The following is a 17,781-nucleotide window of genomic DNA, read 5'->3' on the forward strand; positions in this document are numbered from 1 at the left end:
TCTTGCATATCCCCAAGCATGTGCCAGACTTTCATCTGCCATCTCCACTCATATCTCTGCCTCTCCTAATCTCTCTCCTTCCTTCCAGTTCCCTCCCAGCACCAAGAGCTTCCAGGAGGCGCAGAGCCAGCTGAACCAGGCAGCAGCAGGGCTCAATCAGTCTGCCAATGAGCTGGTTCAGGCGTCGCGTGGCACCCCTCAAGACCTGGCCAAGTCCTCTGGCAAATTCGGACATGACTTCAATGAATTCCTGCAGGCAGGAGTGGAGATGGCCAGCCAGTCCCCGGTGAGAGGAAATGCTTGTTGGGGTATCCTAAATGAAGGGAGAGATTTGGGATATCTGAGAAGGTAGCTGATCAAAGACAGAGTGGCCAGACAGTGGTGGTTAGGGTGGCTGTGGCCAGTGCAGCCAGGGAGATGAGGACTGGAGCTGTGCAAAACCACAGCAACAGGGAGAAGGTGGCTTAGGTTAGTTCAGCAAGAATTCATGTTTCCTTGCTGTTGGCGGACAAGTTGGATGAAGGGAACTAGCTCAGCTTGAAAATCCCCAGAGAAGACCCAGGGTGGGTGTAGACTTTAAAAGGTGCTGCAGAAAACTCATTTTGGCTTATTGCAGAATAAAGAGGACCAGGCACAGGTAGTGTCGAACTTGAAGAGCATTTCCATGTCCTCCAGCAAGCTGCTGCTGGCTGCAAAGGCTCTCTCAGCTGACCCTGCTGCCCCCAACCTCAAGAATCAGCTGGCAGCAGCAGCACGGTAAGAGGAGCTGCTCCTTGAGAGCTGCTGGCCATAGACAGTAGTGGGGCTGGGTGGTGGGGCATGCATTGATCTGTGGATCTTTCTCCCGTGTCCCTGGCAGGGCTGTGACTGACAGCATTAACCAGCTGATCACCATGTGCACCCAGCAGGCCCCAGGCCAAAAGGAGTGTGACAATGCCCTGCGAGAGCTGGAGGTAAGAAGCCACATATTGACAAGGCACTGGAGGGGTTGAGATGTTGGGTATGGGGGAAGCTGCACCCCACTGCAAGGACCAGGAGGGAATGAAGAGGAGCTGCAGGTGGAGGATGCAGAACTTTCCTCGGGGTGTGACACCTGTGTCCCTGCAGACAGTGAAGGAATTGTTGGAGAACCCCACCCAGACTGTCAATGACATGTCCTACTTCAACTGCCTTGACAGTGTCATGGAGAACTCCAAGGTAAGCCCTGAATGGAGGTTTAGGGAAGAACAGGGAGGGCTTGGGAAGGATATATGAACAAAGGGAAAGGTGATTCCTCCCCTACCAATGAAACACAGTGAACTCTGATCCTGGGAGCACTGTGGAAATTGGAGGCGGTCTCCATAATCAGCGTGTGGTGTGTCCTGCAGGTGCTGGGAGAGTCCATGGCTGGCATCTCCCAGAATGCCAAGAACAGCAAGCTGCCTGAGTTTGGCGAGTCCATCAGTGCCGCCTCCAAAGCTCTCTGTGGGCTGACAGAGGCAGCTGCCCAGGTGAGATGCACTCAGTCCCAGCCCTGAGCCTTACCCCAGGGACATAGTTGTTGCATGCACCTCCACCCCTGCCTTTCCAAATCAGTGGAAAATGCTGCCAGACTCCTCAGCAGCCCGTGCTCTCTGTCAGACTCCCTGCAGTGTGCAGGCTCTCTCTCACCACATCTCCCATGTTCCTAGGCTGCCTACCTTGTGGGGGTCTCAGACCCCAACAGCCAGGCCGGACAGCAGGGCTTGGTGGATCCCACTCAGTTTGCTAGAGCTAACCAAGCCATCCAGATGGCCTGCCAGAACCTGGTGGACCCTGCGTGTACTCAGTCACAGGTGAGTGTGGGGTGGGGTTCCATTACAGGCATTTGATTGCATCAAAAGGAATGAAGCTAGTTGGAAGTGCTGCATCCCAAGAATTGGCCAAGATGATGGCTAATGTCTCATCAGGCCCCATCAGCTGCACTGGGAACCAGCTGGCAGCTTTGGTGCAGTGGTGGCAGTCCAGACAGGGCATGCAGGATCTTGGTGATCGGGATGCCTGTGGTCACTGGTGCCCTGCACAGGGTGGTGAGAAAGGAGAGCTGTAGGAATAGCGCGTGAGTCCTGCCTTACTCTGCTTTCCCCTGCAGGTGCTGTCAGCAGCCACCATCGTAGCAAAGCACACCTCAGCCCTGTGCAACACGTGCCGTCTGGCGTCCTCCCGCACCGCCAATCCTGTGGCCAAGCGCCAGTTCGTCCAGTCGGCCAAGGAGGTGGCCAACAGCACTGCCAACCTGGTGAAGACCATCAAGGTGCGGAGTCCCTTCTGAGGCAGTGCGGTGGTGATGGATTTTGGGGTGTGCAGTGGGGGTTGGGTAACTGCTCTGGTCTCTCCACACCAGGCCCTGGATGGCGAGTTCAACGAAGAGAACCGGGAGCGGTGCCGTGCTGCCACCGCCCCTCTCATAGAGGCTGTGGATAACCTGACAGCCTTCGCTTCCAACCCGGAGTTTGCCACCGTTCCTGCTCAGATCAGCCCAGAGGTGGGATGCTGCTGGGACAGGGAGGATGGAGCCTGGCTGTGACAGGCTTTGCTCTGGGGTGGAGAGAAGGTGTGCCTTCCCTGAGCCTGGGGGGCCTGCACTGAGGGGCTGTGATGGGGAGGTGACAGCAAGCCTTGGGCTTCAAGGGGCTGCTCCAGGGTAAGGGTCGTAGTGGAGGGAGAAACTTCCCATGCACACTCCCTTGCCTCACCTGTTGTCTCCCTGTGCAGGGGCGCAGAGCCATGGAGCCCATTGTCATTTCAGCCAAGACCATGCTGGAGAGCTCTGCTGGCCTCATCCAGACTGCCCGCTCTCTGGCTGTCAACCCCAAGGACCCACCGCAGTGGTCAGTGCTTGCTGGCCACTCACGCACAGTCTCAGACTCCATCAAGAAGCTGATCACCAACATGAGGTGAGCAGAGTCCTTCTGTGGCTGTGGTTCTTTCCCTGCTGGCACATACCTCTGCCCTGAGCAAGCATTCCTGGGGATGTTTTGGCCTATTATCTCCTTGGACACAGCTGGTGCAGGCAGGCAAGGGGCAGGATGGAAGACACTGTCCCTTTTGTCCTTCCTGGAAGCTGCTTCTCCAGTTCTCACAAGGGTTGATGGGAGCACACATTGCTGTGCCCAGGCTCTATCACACTGGGTTGCCCCAAAGCCTGGGAGAGGGATCTTGCCCATCACCAGCACCAGTCAAGGCTGGAGGTGAAGGGGTGGTGTAGCAGCTGCCAGTGCTTGGCTGATTCATCTGTCACTCAGGGACAAAGCTCCAGGACAGCGGGAGTGTGATGAGGCCATTGAGGTCCTGAATAGATGCCTGCGGGAGGTGGACCAGGCATCCCTCGCTGCCATCAGCCAGCAGCTGGCCCTCCGAGAAGATATTTCCCAGGAGGTGGGTCAGGGACATGCTGTGGGCAAGCCTAAGGGACTGGGCATCCTCCCTCAGACTCTCAGCAGCATGAAGGGACCCCAGCCCTGCTGCAGCCTCATGCAACACCCTCTCTTTTTACAGGCATTGCACAATCAGATGATCACAGCTGTCCAGGAGATCAGCAACCTGATCGAGCCTGTGGCTGCTGCGGCACGGGCTGAGGCCTCACAGCTGGGGCATAAGGTAATGGGGGTGTGGCACTTGGTGCCTGGGGAGGAGAGGTACAATGCAGCTGGGGCTGGGAGCTGCTGGTGCTGACACTGCTCTTCCCTAGGTGTCCCAGATGGCTCAGTATTTCGAGCCACTCATTATGGCAGCTGTTGGTGCTGCCTCCAAAACATCCAACCACCAGCAGCAGATGAACCTCCTGGACCAGACCAAAACACTGGCTGAATCCGCCTTGCAGATGCTGTACACAGCCAAGGAGGCTGGTGGGAATCCCAAGGTGAGCAGGAGGGGCACGTGTCAGTGGCCTGCCCTCCTTTGCATGTGGGTGCTGCATGGTGCACACACGTGAGCCAGACATGGAAAACCCAGAGTCAGTGTGCAGCATCCCTGCTGGGAGGGGAGCCACCACCTGTCTTCCCTCACTCTGGCTTCTCCTTGCAGCAAGCTGCCCACACCCAGGAAGCTCTGGAAGAGGCCGTGCAAATGATGAAGGAAGCTGTGGAGGACCTGACCACCACCCTGAATGAGGCAGCCAGTGCTGCAGGTGTCGTGGGGGGCATGGTGGACTCCATCACCCAAGCCATCAACCAGGTGAGGGGAGCAAGGAGAGGACCTGGACAGAGCTGGATGTGGGAGAGAGGGAGAGTCAGGGTCAAACCCTACAAGCTAAAGACCTTGTGGGTCAGAGCTAGAGCCAGAATCTCCTGGTGGTCTCTTGCAGCTGGACGAGGGGCCCATGGGTGAGCCAGAAGGTACCTTTGTGGATTACCAGACCACGATGGTGAAGACAGCCAAGGCTATTGCAGTGACTGTGCAGGAAATGGTGGGTGCAAGCAAGCCTGTCACTCTAGAATGCACTGCCTGCCACTGAGTCAGGCTACTGCCCTCCTTACCTGTCCAATTCCTGTTCTTCTTCCATCAACAGGTCACCAAATCCACCACCAACCCAGATGAGCTGGGCATACTGGCCAACCAACTCACCCATGACTATGGGCAGCTGGCACAAGAGGCCAAGCCAGCTGCCCTCACTGCCGAGAACGAGGAGGTGCGAGCCCGGGGGAAGTGCTGGAGTGGGATGTGGGGCAGAGCAGGGGCTGTTGGGGCGTGAGAACAGAGGACAGGGACATTTGAACCTCCCATTGGAGCTGGGGACAGGCAGCTTTCACACCTCCCCTGAAACATGACATAGAAACAAGGAGCAAAGCTGTGTTTCCTTTTTCCTTCCCCTGAGTGGGAGGATTGGGAAAGAGGAGCCGGGTGGCGGGTGTTTCCCAGCGGGTGTCACAGATGCAGGGCTTAGTTCCCTGCTGACTCTGTCACACACACATTCCTCTGCAGATCGGCTCCCACATCAAGCGCCGGGTGCAGGAGCTGGGTGATGGCTGTGCTGCCCTGGTCACCAAGGCTGGAGCCCTGCAGTGCAGCCCCAGCGATGCCTACACCAAGAAGGAGCTGATAGAGAGTGCACGCAAGGTTTCTGAGAAGGTAGGTGTTGAGAGGTCAGTGGTGAAGTGGGAGGGATACTGGATTCAGCCATGTGCCCTTGGAGCCACCACTCCAAGGGTGGTTTCCTGGTCCTGTTGGAATCTGTTGGCTCTCTTGGCCACACTCCCCCTGCCCAGCTGATGGGGTGGAGGATTGATCCCCCTCTGCACACACTATAACAGCAGCTGGTGGGTGAGTGTGATGCCCAGGTGCTGCAGCCTGCCTGGGAAAACTGACCTACACACTGATGACAGGCCAGGGCTCTCCAGATCAGTTCTTGCAGGGTTGGGCAAAGCATCTGCAAACAATGGTTGCAGCTCATGCTCAGTGATCAGTCTCCCCTTCACCTTTTGCTGGCATCCTGTCCATCAAGCCAATCTAAAGAGCACACTTCTGAAAAACAGATGAAAAAATGTGGCTTAAAAAGTCTAGTTGATATGGGTAGAGAGCAGTGCTTGTCAGCAAAAACACAACAGTAAACACTTGTCAGTTATGCCTGGCATCTGCAACTCTTACTAATTTGAAAGGTAGCTGAGTCTAGCATCTCTTAGACCACCAAACATGATAGTTGCAAGGTAAAAATAAATAACTGTAAGCTAAGAAGGGGTGTGCAGACCAAAATATTCCCAGTTCCTCTCCTTGGTATGAAGCAGTGCCACCCTTGGGGGTGTTGGAGGTGTGTGCAGTGAAGGTTCCCTGAACCTGCTCTGCTCCCCTAGTCACTTTACTCATACCCCACAGGTGTCTCATGTGCTGGCAGCTCTTCAGGCTGGGAACCGTGGGACACAAGCCTGCATCACAGCAGCCAGCGCTGTCTCCGGCATCATTGCTGACCTTGACACCACCATCATGTTTGCTACAGCAGGAACCCTCAACCGGGAGAACTCTGAGACCTTTGCTGACCACAGGTACCCAGGCACCCTGTCCAGCCTATGCTCAGCCAGAGACAGGGGTGTCAAGCTGTGTCCAATGGTCTTTCTGAGCTGTGGACCAGCCCCAAGGAGAGCTTCAAGCTCAGGTCATGCTGGCTCAATTTGCCAAAACTTCAGTTTTGGGAAAGCCAGGATCCACAGTCTCTCTGTACCCCAAGGACCATGTGTGCGGTAGAGAGCTGTGTCCTCACTGACGCACATTTTCTCTCCAGGGAGGGCATCTTGAAGACAGCCAAGGCACTGGTGGAGGACACCAAGGTGTTGGTGCAGAATGCCACAGCCAGCCAGGAGAAGCTAGCCCAGGCAGCCCAGTCCTCTGTGTCCACCATCACCCGCCTGGCAGAGGTGGTGAAGCTGGGTGCTGCCAGCCTGGGATCTGAAGACCCAGAAACCCAGGTGTGATTGGGTGTGTGGGCTGAGTGGAGGCTGCTGTAGCTTGCTTAGCGGGGTTGAGGGATGCAGGTGTCATGTGGTGCTCAGGCTGGATCCCAAGAGTTGGGGAGAGAGGGGGCTGGTGCTAGCTGAGCTGGACTCCTGTGTGCCCTGTGGTGCCCAAATCTCTCACTGCTGAGCCACACCACCCGCAGCCCAAGTGTGACTTTAGCTCAGCCATTCCCCTGATCTTGCTCTCCCCAGGTGGTCCTGATCAATGCTGTGAAGGATGTGGCCAAGGCACTTGGAGACCTGATTGGTGCCACGAAAGCAGCTGCTGGCAAAGCTGGAGATGACCCTGCTGTCTACCAGCTGAAGAACTCTGCCAAGGTCTGTGCTAGTTGTGATGGGAAGAAGGGGAGGAGCCAGTGGGGCTGGAGAAAGAGAAGGGTGTTTTTCTGCCTGTGTGGGCACAGGAACACAACTGGGGTGCAGTCAGGACAAAAGGGTAGGAAGGGACAATAAAAGGTGGAGCACAGCTTGCAGAGGAGCACTTGGGGCAGTTTGAGTGGAGTATGGGGATGGAGCAGTTTGGGACCAATCCACAGGGGAAGGACAGGTGCTGGCAACGGGCCAGAGCTTGTGTGGGAATTCACCTGGCTCTCTCTCTCTCCTCCCATAGGTGATGGTGACAAACGTCACTTCCTTGCTGAAGACAGTGAAGGCTGTTGAGGACGAGGCCACGAAGGGGACACGGGCACTGGAGGCCACCATCGAGCACATTCGCCAGGAGCTGGCGGTGCGTACGGCCGCGGGGCTGTGGCTGCCGCGCTGCTCGTCTGCCGCCCTGCGCCTCACCACTGCCTCTTGCCCCACAGGTCTTCTCCTCCCTGGTGCCTCCTGCCAAGGTCTCCACCCCAGAGGACTTCATCCGCATGACGAAAGGCATCACGATGGCCACAGCCAAAGCGGTGGCCGCTGGCAACTCGTGCCGGCAGGAGGATGTCATCGCCACGGCCAACCTGAGCCGCCGGGCCATCGCAGACATGCTGCGCTCCTGCAAGGTGGGGCGGGCAGTGGGGGTGGATCTCTAGCGCGGATTTGTGGGTGGAGGGGGATGGTGCTGGATGTGAATAGGGGTTTCCCTGTGTCTGGGTTGCAGGAAGCAGCCTACCACCCGGAGGTGAGCGGGGACGTGCGGCAACGGGCGCTGCGCTTCGGCAAGGAGTGTGCTGATGGCTACCTGGAGCTGCTGGAGCATGTGCTGGTGGTGAGTGTCCCCACTCCGGTTTCCAGGGTGGGCAGAGGCTGACCGTGGATTGCCTGGGTGTTCCCCAGATCCCCAAGGTCCTCTGGACTCTTCACCTCTTCCCACTGAACCCTTTGCACAGCCCACATTGCTGCCTGTGCTGGCACAGCGTGTGTCCATGCCCCTGCCATGGAAGCAGATGTCAGAGAGCTCAACAGGCTCTAAGAAAGGTATTTTGCTAGCAACAGATGGAGATTAACTGACTGCAAACAGATGGAGGCTGGAAATCAATAATATGGTAGCATAATCTTGTAAAAATACAGCTTCCAGTAAAAGTGATAGGAATAATCGACCTCAGGCAGTGGGAAAACAAAGTGTCACGCTCACAGCACTATGTGTGGGAGATGAACAGTGCCTGCCATAGCAAAGATAATGACTGGAAGCGCCCACTGCACCCTTTTGATCCAGTCTCCCTCTGCCTGAGTCCTCCCAAGGACTTCAGCTGCAACATTAGTTTACAAGAAGTAAATTAAGCCTCTAGCATGGTAGGAAAGATCCAGCGAAGTCCTTCCAACAGCTTGCATTCTTGGCAAGACCACAGAAGTGGAGTCAGGGGCACTGTGGGGATGTGCACACTCAACCCATGGTGCTGTGAGATCTCTCAAACAGGACAAAGACTGACAGTGATTCAGCTCTGTGTCAAGGTTGCACTAAGCTGGTTAGTGACAGTCTGCTGTCTGGGATCACCAGCTACAAAGTGGTGGAGCCCAAACTGTGGTTTCCTGCAGGGAAAGCCCCCTTTGGCAGAGGGTAACCAGCACTGGCAGCAGCAGGGGGAGGTGGGCAGGAATTGATGGCTAGAAATGGAAGCTGCGGAGAGGAGAAGTCAAAGGGTGGTTTTATTCAAGGGAGGCAACCACTGGGGTACAGTTCCAAGGGGAGCAGTGAGTTTTCCATCCTCTGCATCTAGATCAAATGTCTGCCTGGAAGATGCTTCAGGCACACATGAATCATGGCAGCCAAGGCTGGAGTGCTGAGTAGAAATTCTCTGGCTGACCTGTTGTTAACAGATGATTAGGCTAATGACTTAGTGTGGCAGTGCCCGAGGTCAGCCTACTTGCAGGAACACGCCATTCCCCTGTATTTTGGGTGTTACCATCCTGCTGCTCTGCAATGTTTTGACTATCATACATTGGAACATCCTTAAAAATGTTCACTGGAGGTGCCTCTTAGTAAGCTTGTAGCCTCCGGGGTGTCTCCAGCTCCAGACAGAGATCATTTAGCAGTTTTAAACACATTGTCAGAGCAGACAGCAGGCTTAATAATAAGGCATTTAGACTAGATGTGCTCATGAGGGCAAACCAGCCATCACTCTGTGCCATCACTCTGAGCCTCATGCTGCTCTGGTCTCTCTGCTGGGATGGCCCAACACAAGGCCAGGAAAAAGCCATGACTTACTTCAGTCTCCACAGCACTGTGGTCTGTGAGGGCAGGAGTGAAGCTCACGGGTCCTGTTTATCAAAGGACAGCAGGTTCCTGGGAAACCACAAGCAGGAAGGATCTAGGGGAATGGGAGGGGAGGTGGCAGATGGCAGATGAGGTGCTGCCTCATTCCCCAGCAGCAGCAAGGTCATTGCTGTACACTTTGTCCCCAAGGGAACCAGTGCCTTCTGCAGAGCATGAACAAGTATGGTTAGGGTTCAAGAATAAGGGTTACTTGTCTCAGGCTGGAAAACATGGCTCCCGGCAGAGGAGTGGGAAAGCCTGCATATTTCACTGGGGAGGGGTAGGAATTTGAGCCTCCATGGGGACTTGGTATTTGGTAACAATAGGTTTCTCCCTCCAAAAGCAGAGAGATTCCGTGGCTCAAAACTGCAGTGAAGCAATTCAGGGTGGGGAGAACTAAGGTGCAAAGGGTGTGAGGAGGAGAGAGGATCCATGGCTACTCTGAGTGTAGGTGGCTCCTCTGGCTGTGGGAGCCTCATCCAGGTGCCCTGTGTGCCTCATCTTGCCTGGCCCTGCAAGGCTGAAGTAAGAGCTAATACTGGCAGCACAGCTCCCCAGGATCTCTGATCCTTTGTTCCCACTGCTCCTCTTGGCTGCCCTTCACCCCTTACCAAAAAGTACCCACCTTCCCCTCCCCTCCCCTACCTCCCTTTCCTTCTGGCTGGGGTGTTCACTGCTTTCTTTTCTCTCTTCTCCTTCCTCTCTGTCAGCCGGTGAGTAAGGCAACACTAGAGTGCCTGCTGGTCTCTAACCTCAGCATGAGCCTTGCTCATGGCGTGTCTGTGTGCCCAGCCCAGTGCTGGGGTGGGACTTGTGTGTGTCCACAGGGACCCTGGGGTCCTTGTGTTTGTGTTTGTGTACTCACCCCCGCTCTAGCTGATGGGCAGCTGCTGCCTGTCTGGTGCAAGTTGGGCCAGCAGTGAGCTCTGCTTGTGCATACAGACCCTGTGTGCGTGCACACGTGTGCTGTGGTGTGTGCATGTGTCCCTCCAACCCCAGGGGAGGACCCTTAGGGCACTGCCTGCCACCTCATCCTAATGGGCCAGCCCTCCTTGGCTGGGATGTCACTCCACGGTTTGCCCCTTTGCCCAGCTTGTGTTTGCAAACAAACCTCCAAAATGGGGACAGCAAAGGAGATACAGAGCTTGAAGTGATTTGCAGGGGAGAAATCTTGGTGTGGGTAGCTGCTGAGTGCAGAAAGGCTTGTGCTGAGGGTCTTGTATCTGTAAGATGTCCCAGAAGCTGTAATGCAGAAGGGAAGCTCATCCTATCCTGTGGCACAAAGAGAATAGCCAGACTCACTTGAGAAAGCATCTCAGACAGTGCCTGACATGTACACATGTGGGAGGGGGCTGGGGGATCCCACCCTACTTCCCTGGGGAGTGCACCCCAAACAGACCCATGAAGTTCCCCTTTTCCAGGTGCTTACATCTGCTCCTTCTCCCCAGATCCTGCAGAAGCCAACCCACGAGCTGAAGCAGCAGCTGGCAGGCTTCTCCAAGCGCGTGGCCAGCTCTGTCACTGAGCTCATCCAGGCAGCTGAGGCCATGAAAGGTAAGGAAAGATCCTGCTCAGAGGGGCGTAAACAAGGGCTGGGATTAGGGTGGAGGGCTCAGCAGCTGCTGGAGGAGGCAGGGAAACTGAGAAATGAGACTGCATGCAGGTGTAACCTGCCTGGCTTCCCGGTGTTCCTAGGGACAGAGTGGGTTGACCCAGAAGACCCCACTGTCATCGCTGAGAATGAGCTGCTGGGGGCAGCAGCTGCCATTGAGGCTGCAGCCAAGAAGCTGGAGCAGCTGAAACCAAGAGCCAAGCCCAAGGTAGCAGTGCTGAGCCTTGTCTGACCTTCATGCTCAGCTTGGGGTGGGCTGGGGCTCCCCTGTCTGTGCTTTAGGTTTGAAGGCCCGTCTGACAGCTGGTCCCTCTTCCTGTACTCCTGCTACCTCCCACATCCCCAGCTGTACTTTCCTTGGGTAGCCCATGTCCCGCTGCACCCCATAGCCCTTAATCCAGCTTTATATGTTTGCCTTCAGCCCCCTACAGCCATCCTCCTGTTCTGCTCCATGTGTCCCAGAACTCCTGCTTGGGACTCACACTCTGCTTTTGCCCACAGCAAGCAGATGAGAGCCTGAACTTTGAGGAGCAGATCCTGGAAGCTGCCAAATCCATTGCTGCAGCCACAAGTGCCCTGGTGAAGGCAGCCTCAGCAGCCCAGCGGGAATTAGTGGCCCAAGGAAAAGTAAGGCCATAGGAGGGGAAGAAGAAAATGTAGAGAAGGGTTCTTCCTTCTTCTGGGGCTGCTTGTAACCCTCATGCCTGTGACATGAGGTGTGACCCTTACTCCTCCCCTCCTTCTTCATAGGTGGGTGCCATCCCAGCCAACGCAGTGGATGATGGACAGTGGTCCCAGGGTCTCATTTCAGCCGTGAGTATCAAGGTCATGCTGAGGGGTTGAGGGGGAAACTTTCCTCTTGACTCCTGCTGCAAACACAAGGATGCTCTGCCCTTTTGCTTGTCCTCAGTGGAAGAAGCAGCCGTGTTTCTTCCTCCCTCTCCCACATGCTGTAGAAGCCGGTTCTTTCCATCCCATGCCCCACCACCTCCCTGGAGCCGATCAGGGCTCCTGTACCTCCCCTGACAGCCTCTCTTGCCACAGGCACGCATGGTGGCAGCTGCCACCAACAACCTGTGCGAAGCCGCCAACGCTGCAGTGCAGGGCCATGCCAGTGAGGAGAAGCTCATCTCCTCTGCCAAGCAGGTGGCTGCTTCCACAGCCCAGCTCCTGGTGGCTTGCAAGGTGAAGGCTGATCATGACTCGGAGGCCATGAAGCGGCTCCAGGTGAGTCCTAGGCTGCCTCTTCAGCCCGGTTGTTTGAAGGGTGGCTGGGAGTGGCGTGAGGGCACGTGGATGCTTTCCAGGGCTCATGCTCCCTGCCTGCATGCCATCAGTGGGAAGTTCATTGGAACACAGGCTCCAAGTTGCTTGGTTTTCACTGCTAGCTGTGTGCCAGGCATGTGAGTGATGCTTGGCTGCTCAGCCCGACAGCATTCAGAAACAACGACCTGGCACAGGAATATCTGAAATGGGTGCACTTCCTCACTGATATTCAAGAGGTTAATGTGTGGAGGGCATGTTCTGTAGCACCGTTAATCCTCAGAGGCTGTGGCACACAAGAGGTTAATGCCTGTGTGTTGGGGGGTTAACATGGGGTCTCAGCACTGGGGCCAAGGGCTGGGGAGAGGCAGCAGGGCTGCCTCCCAGTCCCTGCCCTGCTGCTCAAGAGAGGAGCCAGAGCCTGCCTGGGAGCAGAAACACCTGAAATGGTCATAAGCGGGTGACAAGGCAGCAAGCCATGTAAAGGAATCCCTGCCTGCAGCTCCCAGCGCTCCTGGCTGCTGGTCCTGCCTGCTGCCCAGCCTGGGGCAGGAGTTCCTTCACACCCCTGGACAGCAGTCATACTCTGGGGCTGTGACTCACACTGATGCTCTCCTCCTCCCCGCTGCAGGCCGCTGGAAATGCCGTGAAGAGGGCATCAGACAATCTGGTGAAGGCAGCGCAGAAGGCAGCTGCTTTCCAGGACCATGATGAAACGGTGGTGGTGAAGGAGAAGATGGTCGGAGGAATTGCACAGGTGAGGAGTGAGGCTGCTCAGGGCTGGAGCAGCTCTAGGTGCCACCACAACCTGTGTGTGCCAGTCTCAGAAGCGTGTCCTACCACCCACCAGTACAGGTCATGTCTTGAGAGCGCCTCACAAAAATGCTGTGAGTGCATCCCACTGTATCATTGCAATGGGCCCCTGGCCGGGTAATAATTGGCATAGACTCCATGTATTAAAGAAGGCTGATTAATATATCTTTATTAAGAAACCCATACTTTTATACCTTAGTTTGCTACAGGTGTACTTGATTGGTCCTTTAGTCCAAACACCATCACCATTGGCTAATAAAGAAACCACCCTTTGGTAAACAAATCTCCATAACACATTCCACATGTTCACAATATGAGGTGCAGCAAGTTAAGAATTGTTTCTCATTCTTTTCTCTGATCTTCTCAGAGACTTTCCCAGAACAATGCCTGGGAAAGTTGTGTTTTGCTCTGTGGCCAGAGAGCTGCTGCCACACCACTGAGCACCAGTTAAACAATGAGGCCTCACCTTATCCTGCCACAAGTAGCAGTGGGTGATGGTGCATGCTCCCAGGAGTGTAAAGCCCTGGCTTCTCCTTGGTGCAGAGCCCACAGTATCCTTTGTGACACAAGGAAAAAGCAGAGCAGTGGGAGAGGGTGACATCTACCTAGTGTGGGCTGTCACAGTCCCAGTGCTGGCTCCCTGCAGCTGAGATCCTTTACACAGTACATAGGGCAGAGCTCAGAAGCTGTGCTGTTCTGCTTTATGTCCAGAGTACCATGCTCCCACCCCAGGGACAAACAGTCCTCATGCCCAGTGAGGCAGTGCCTGTGATGGGAGGGCAGCAGCAGCCAGAGAACGCAGCTCTGGCGTTGGCACTGCTGTGGCAGAGGCTCTGGCCATCCCTGTGGGAGGCAGTTGTGACCTTGGGGCTCTCTCCTCCTGGCAGATTATCGCCGCCCAGGAGGAGATGCTGCGCAAGGAGCGGGAGCTGGAGGAGGCGCGGAAGAAGCTGGCAATGATCCGGCAGCAGCAGTACAAGTTCCTGCCCTCGGAGCTGCGGGACGAGGAGCAGAACTGAGCCGCGCGCCCTCCGCTCACCGCACAGACTGCCGCCTGCCCACCTGCCTGCTCCTATTTAAGATGACCCGCCACAAGCGAAGGGCTGTCTGGGCTAGACCAGAGCTCTGCCCGCACCCAGAGCAACGGGACTAACTCAGCTGCCCCTCTAAGACAGTGCTGCAGCAGCAACTCCGCTTCGCTGCCCAGCCACCTTCCCATGCACACCCAAGGCACAATCAGAGCACTCGGAGGGACTCGGTTGGGGTGGGAGCCGGGGCTGCACTGGCTCAGGGCTCACCCGCCAGCCCCGGGGTGCGGGCCCACAGAGCTCTCCACTGCAAGGGGATATTTACTTGTGCCTTCTTCCTTCCCTCTCATGCCCCCTTTTTTCCCTCCTCCACGCGGGATGGGACAGACGAGTGGCTTACCCTCTCCTGTGCCATGGCATGCTGGGAGCAGCCACCCCTCTTTGAGCTCTCACGTGGAGCTGCCTTTCACCTCCAATGCCTTATTGCTGGCTGAATCTTCCTCTGCAGCTATCCTGGAAGACCCTGAGTCCACCCCATGAATATGAGTACTTTTTACAGCCCAGGCCCCTCTGGGCCAGCAGGCAGCAGGGCTGGAAGCCACAGTGCCTCCACTCAGGATGGGGGATGATGTGATGATTTCCCTCCCAGAACTGTTTTTTGCCTTCCTGCAGGGCTTCCCCCCGACTGCGGCCCCAGCCAGCTCTGCCTTCCTCCTTCTCCCCAAGTGCCTGCATTGTTTTCCAAGATTTGCAGTATTTTTGTAACTTTTCCATTTCTCTAGTATTGAGCCTGCAGCTTCCAAAGTTCATTTATTTCCCTGCCTGCTCATGCCCTGCACACTAACACCCAGCTCTCGCCGGGGTCCCGTAGCCCAGCATCCCACCCCTCCTTGGCTCCGGGACCCCCGTCCCTTCCCCTTTGCACTTGCTGAGGCTTCTCTCACCATTTTGATACTTTTAAGCATCCTATATTAAAGATTGAAGGAAACCAGCTCCCTCCCACCCCGGGGTGGGGTGGGGGATGCCAGTGTCTCCTCAGAAAGACGCATTCATCAATAAAATCTGGTTTTCCTGCTTTCTTGCCAACTGGGTATCAAAGGGCCTCTCCAGGAGAAGGGGAGGGCAGGGGGGCCTGGGCGCCTTCCCTCCCAGCAAAGGGACGGGGGGAGTGTACCACGGGTGCTTATACAGCATGGAAAATATTTGAGGCACGTCCAGCCCCAGGCACCCGGCAGGCCGGACCCCCGCTGCCAGCCATGTGCTGGCCTCGCAGGTGCTGCCGGGGGGCCACCACTGCAGGAGGGGATCTTGGGGATTTTGTTTCTTGGGGATTTGGGCTTCAGGGAAGGCAGAGGGGGTATTTGTGTCTGGAGCTCAGCTCCTGGCCCCATTCCTGCTACCAGCCATATATACTCCTGGGTAGGGTGCAGTAGGGGTGCAGGTGGGGCGACTCACACCCCATAGTCACTGGTGGGCCATCAGTGGGGAAGCAGCAGTCTGTTGTGGTGTGGGTCTGGGAATGTGGCCGGAGCCTTCCCGGCTGCCAGCATTGATCTCACGCCCCGAAATAGCCCCCCAGAGCCAACCTGTGCGGGCAGCAGCTGCCCCAGCGTGTCCCCACCTGTTCCCACCCTGTCACTCAGCAGGGATTTGGGGGGCCTAAGCAGTGGCAGGGCAGGCGGAGGTGATGTGGGGTGCAACAGGGACGTTGCGGGGTGCAGCAGGGGCACGGGCAGGTTGGCATGTGTCCTTTGCTTCTGGGGCTGTTCTGGCACTGTGAGCTACAAACATCAGTGGCAAGGACAGCATCCTGCACTATCCCAACAGCAACCCCCATCCCCCTGTGGTCACGTCCCTGGGGGTGTGGAGGGGCTGTTTCTCCTAAGACACTTACCCCTGGCCAGGCTCCAGGGGGGATTTGTGGCTCTCACAGGCATCCCAGTCCTCCCAGCTGTCCCCTGACAATCTGCGCTGGCCTGACCCAGGCTCTCACCCAGGTACAGGCTTGCACATGGGGCCCTTCAGAGTGTCCAGCAAGGACAGTGAGCGGGCACAGCATGGCACCAGCTCTGGCCTTGTCCTGGCTTCCCGGGGACAAGGGAGCTCCAGCACCCCCTGCACAGGGCTGTAAGCACATCCACTGCTGTGTCCTCCAGCTTGGGTACAAGCAAGAGGCGGTGGCATAAATACCAGGGGAGGGACACGGGGGTGTGATTAACCACCACCCCTCAGTCTCACACACTGATCAAAGGGTTATTTTGGCAGGCAGAAGTTTGAGCGGGGATGACCCAGTCATAAGGTACTAAGCCACCACAGGGATCCAAATTCAGCTAAGTTGGAGGTTAATGGGCAAACTACATCCCAACTTCTTGGGAGCCCAGGGATAGGGTGATGGGGGATTGCACCTGGAAAGGTCCCATTAGTTGTCAGGACAAGCTTTTCCTTGGGAGTGAGGTGTGACCCTAGTGTGAAATATGGAGGGGATTGCCATCCTTGGAGATCTTAGCCCAGGACAAGCCTGGGCATGGGGCAGCAAAGGGAGGGAGGTGCACCCACACCTCTCTGCACTCCCTTCTCTCACAAGTTACTACAAAGGTCAGGCTTAAGGGCAGAGTCATGGAGCCTGGCTCCTGGATGATTCCAGCAGTGTCCATCAGACATGGCTATGATGCCTGGAGCAAAGAGAGCAGAGAGGGAGAACAGCATCTTTTGGGGGCACGTCTGAGGGCTGGCCTGGTTCCAGGGCAATTTTCTTGCTGCTTGCACCATGCCCATCATTATGTTTGCCCCATGCACTGAGCACATGAAGTTGCTCAAGGCCATGAAGTTGCTCCAGGCTGAAACATCTCGCAGAAAAACATTCTCTCCCAGGAATGATGGGAGATTAATCTTCCCCCTCCCTTCAGAAGCTGCACACTGGCAGTTACGGACTCTCCTTGTCCAAATATGTGCCTAATTTATCAGTACTAATAGCTTCTCTCTGGAGTCCAGCAGTGGCTCTTCTGCTTTCCCTATGGAGCCAGCAGCCTGCTGGTCCTTGACTGCTCCCATCCCTCCTATGCCCTCTACCATCCGGGCCTGAGGGCTCCTAAAAGGCACTTTTTCCAGCTGTCAAAAACTTTTTGTTCCTCTCTTTTTGGAGCACTGGTGCCCAGAAGTTGCGTCAAGCAAGGGTTGGCTGCAGCCCAGGGGCAATGGGCTGGGGGAGCCTGCGCACCCCTCCTGTCCCCATCCCATCCCAGCCTTCCACACGTGCCACACGGCTCCCATGGCCCCTCCACCAGCTCCTTCCAGCCCCCCCGGCCCACAGCCCACCCTGCAGCTGGGAATGTGCCAGAAGCATTTACGATCGTTATTAAAGTACAGGTTATTTTTGGAGGAGCTGGGATTTGAAGGGTTTGCATTTTTTTGCCTGTGGAATACAGTTTATTTAGAGCAGAAAGATGAAGAGGGGCAGTGAGCTGCCTGTATGCCCTGTGTCACTCTAAAATGCCACTCTAGGGGCTGTGCATGTGCCAGGTGTCCTTGTGGGTGCCAGGGACAATGGCACCAAGGTGCAAGACAGAAGGACGGTGGGTGCCAAGAAGTTTGCACAGAGCTCTGGCCCTCCTGCCCCATCAGCAGCTGGATGGGAAAGTCAGGGGCTCTTCTCACTTCCCTCCTGGGGGATTTTCCCCATGTGGGCAATGCCAGCCAAACATGTCCCTCAGTGTAATCACAGCCTGAGTGTGACCCCTACAATTCAGTGCCAGCCCACTGGTGTTCCCAAGTGCCATGCCAGCCCTTGAGGTGTCCCCAAGCCAGTGCCAGCAAGCAGGGTCCCTCAGGCCCCAGGGTGCTGTGACAGGGCATGTGGTGTACCTAGGGCACAAGCATGAGGACAGCTCTAACTGGGGCCAGTGCCACTGGGGTACCCAT

At 56.2% G+C, this 17,781-nt stretch overlaps 1 protein-coding gene across 1 annotated transcript in view; it reads left to right on the plus strand.

Moving 5' to 3' along the window:
• The window catches only part of TLN1 (talin 1), a 28,774-nt gene extending 13,825 nt beyond the window's left edge, over positions 1-14,949 (plus strand). Inside the window, exons 28-56 of the mRNA XM_066569021.1 lie at positions 89-286; positions 617-756; positions 860-953; positions 1,108-1,197; positions 1,368-1,490; positions 1,671-1,814; positions 2,111-2,272; positions 2,363-2,503; positions 2,734-2,915; positions 3,264-3,396; positions 3,517-3,618; positions 3,710-3,880; positions 4,045-4,194; positions 4,325-4,426; positions 4,529-4,648; positions 4,942-5,088; positions 5,830-5,996; positions 6,233-6,416; positions 6,657-6,782; positions 7,075-7,191; positions 7,271-7,456; positions 7,555-7,662; positions 10,596-10,701; positions 10,843-10,967; positions 11,261-11,386; positions 11,510-11,572; positions 11,804-11,986; positions 12,654-12,779; positions 13,723-14,949. Coding sequence (XP_066425118.1) covers positions 89-286; positions 617-756; positions 860-953; positions 1,108-1,197; positions 1,368-1,490; positions 1,671-1,814; positions 2,111-2,272; positions 2,363-2,503; positions 2,734-2,915; positions 3,264-3,396; positions 3,517-3,618; positions 3,710-3,880; positions 4,045-4,194; positions 4,325-4,426; positions 4,529-4,648; positions 4,942-5,088; positions 5,830-5,996; positions 6,233-6,416; positions 6,657-6,782; positions 7,075-7,191; positions 7,271-7,456; positions 7,555-7,662; positions 10,596-10,701; positions 10,843-10,967; positions 11,261-11,386; positions 11,510-11,572; positions 11,804-11,986; positions 12,654-12,779; positions 13,723-13,854 — 3,948 coding nt within the window. The 3' untranslated portion in view covers positions 13,855-14,949. The remainder of the gene's footprint in view (positions 1-88; positions 287-616; positions 757-859; positions 954-1,107; positions 1,198-1,367; positions 1,491-1,670; positions 1,815-2,110; positions 2,273-2,362; positions 2,504-2,733; positions 2,916-3,263; positions 3,397-3,516; positions 3,619-3,709; positions 3,881-4,044; positions 4,195-4,324; positions 4,427-4,528; positions 4,649-4,941; positions 5,089-5,829; positions 5,997-6,232; positions 6,417-6,656; positions 6,783-7,074; positions 7,192-7,270; positions 7,457-7,554; positions 7,663-10,595; positions 10,702-10,842; positions 10,968-11,260; positions 11,387-11,509; positions 11,573-11,803; positions 11,987-12,653; positions 12,780-13,722) is intronic.
• The last annotated feature ends 2,832 nt before the right edge of the window (positions 14,950-17,781 follow it).

The sequence above is a fragment of the Molothrus aeneus genome, chromosome Z (assembly GCF_037042795.1).
Source record: "Molothrus aeneus isolate 106 chromosome Z, BPBGC_Maene_1.0, whole genome shotgun sequence".
In the NCBI taxonomy this organism is placed as follows: Eukaryota; Metazoa; Chordata; class Aves; order Passeriformes; family Icteridae; genus Molothrus; species Molothrus aeneus.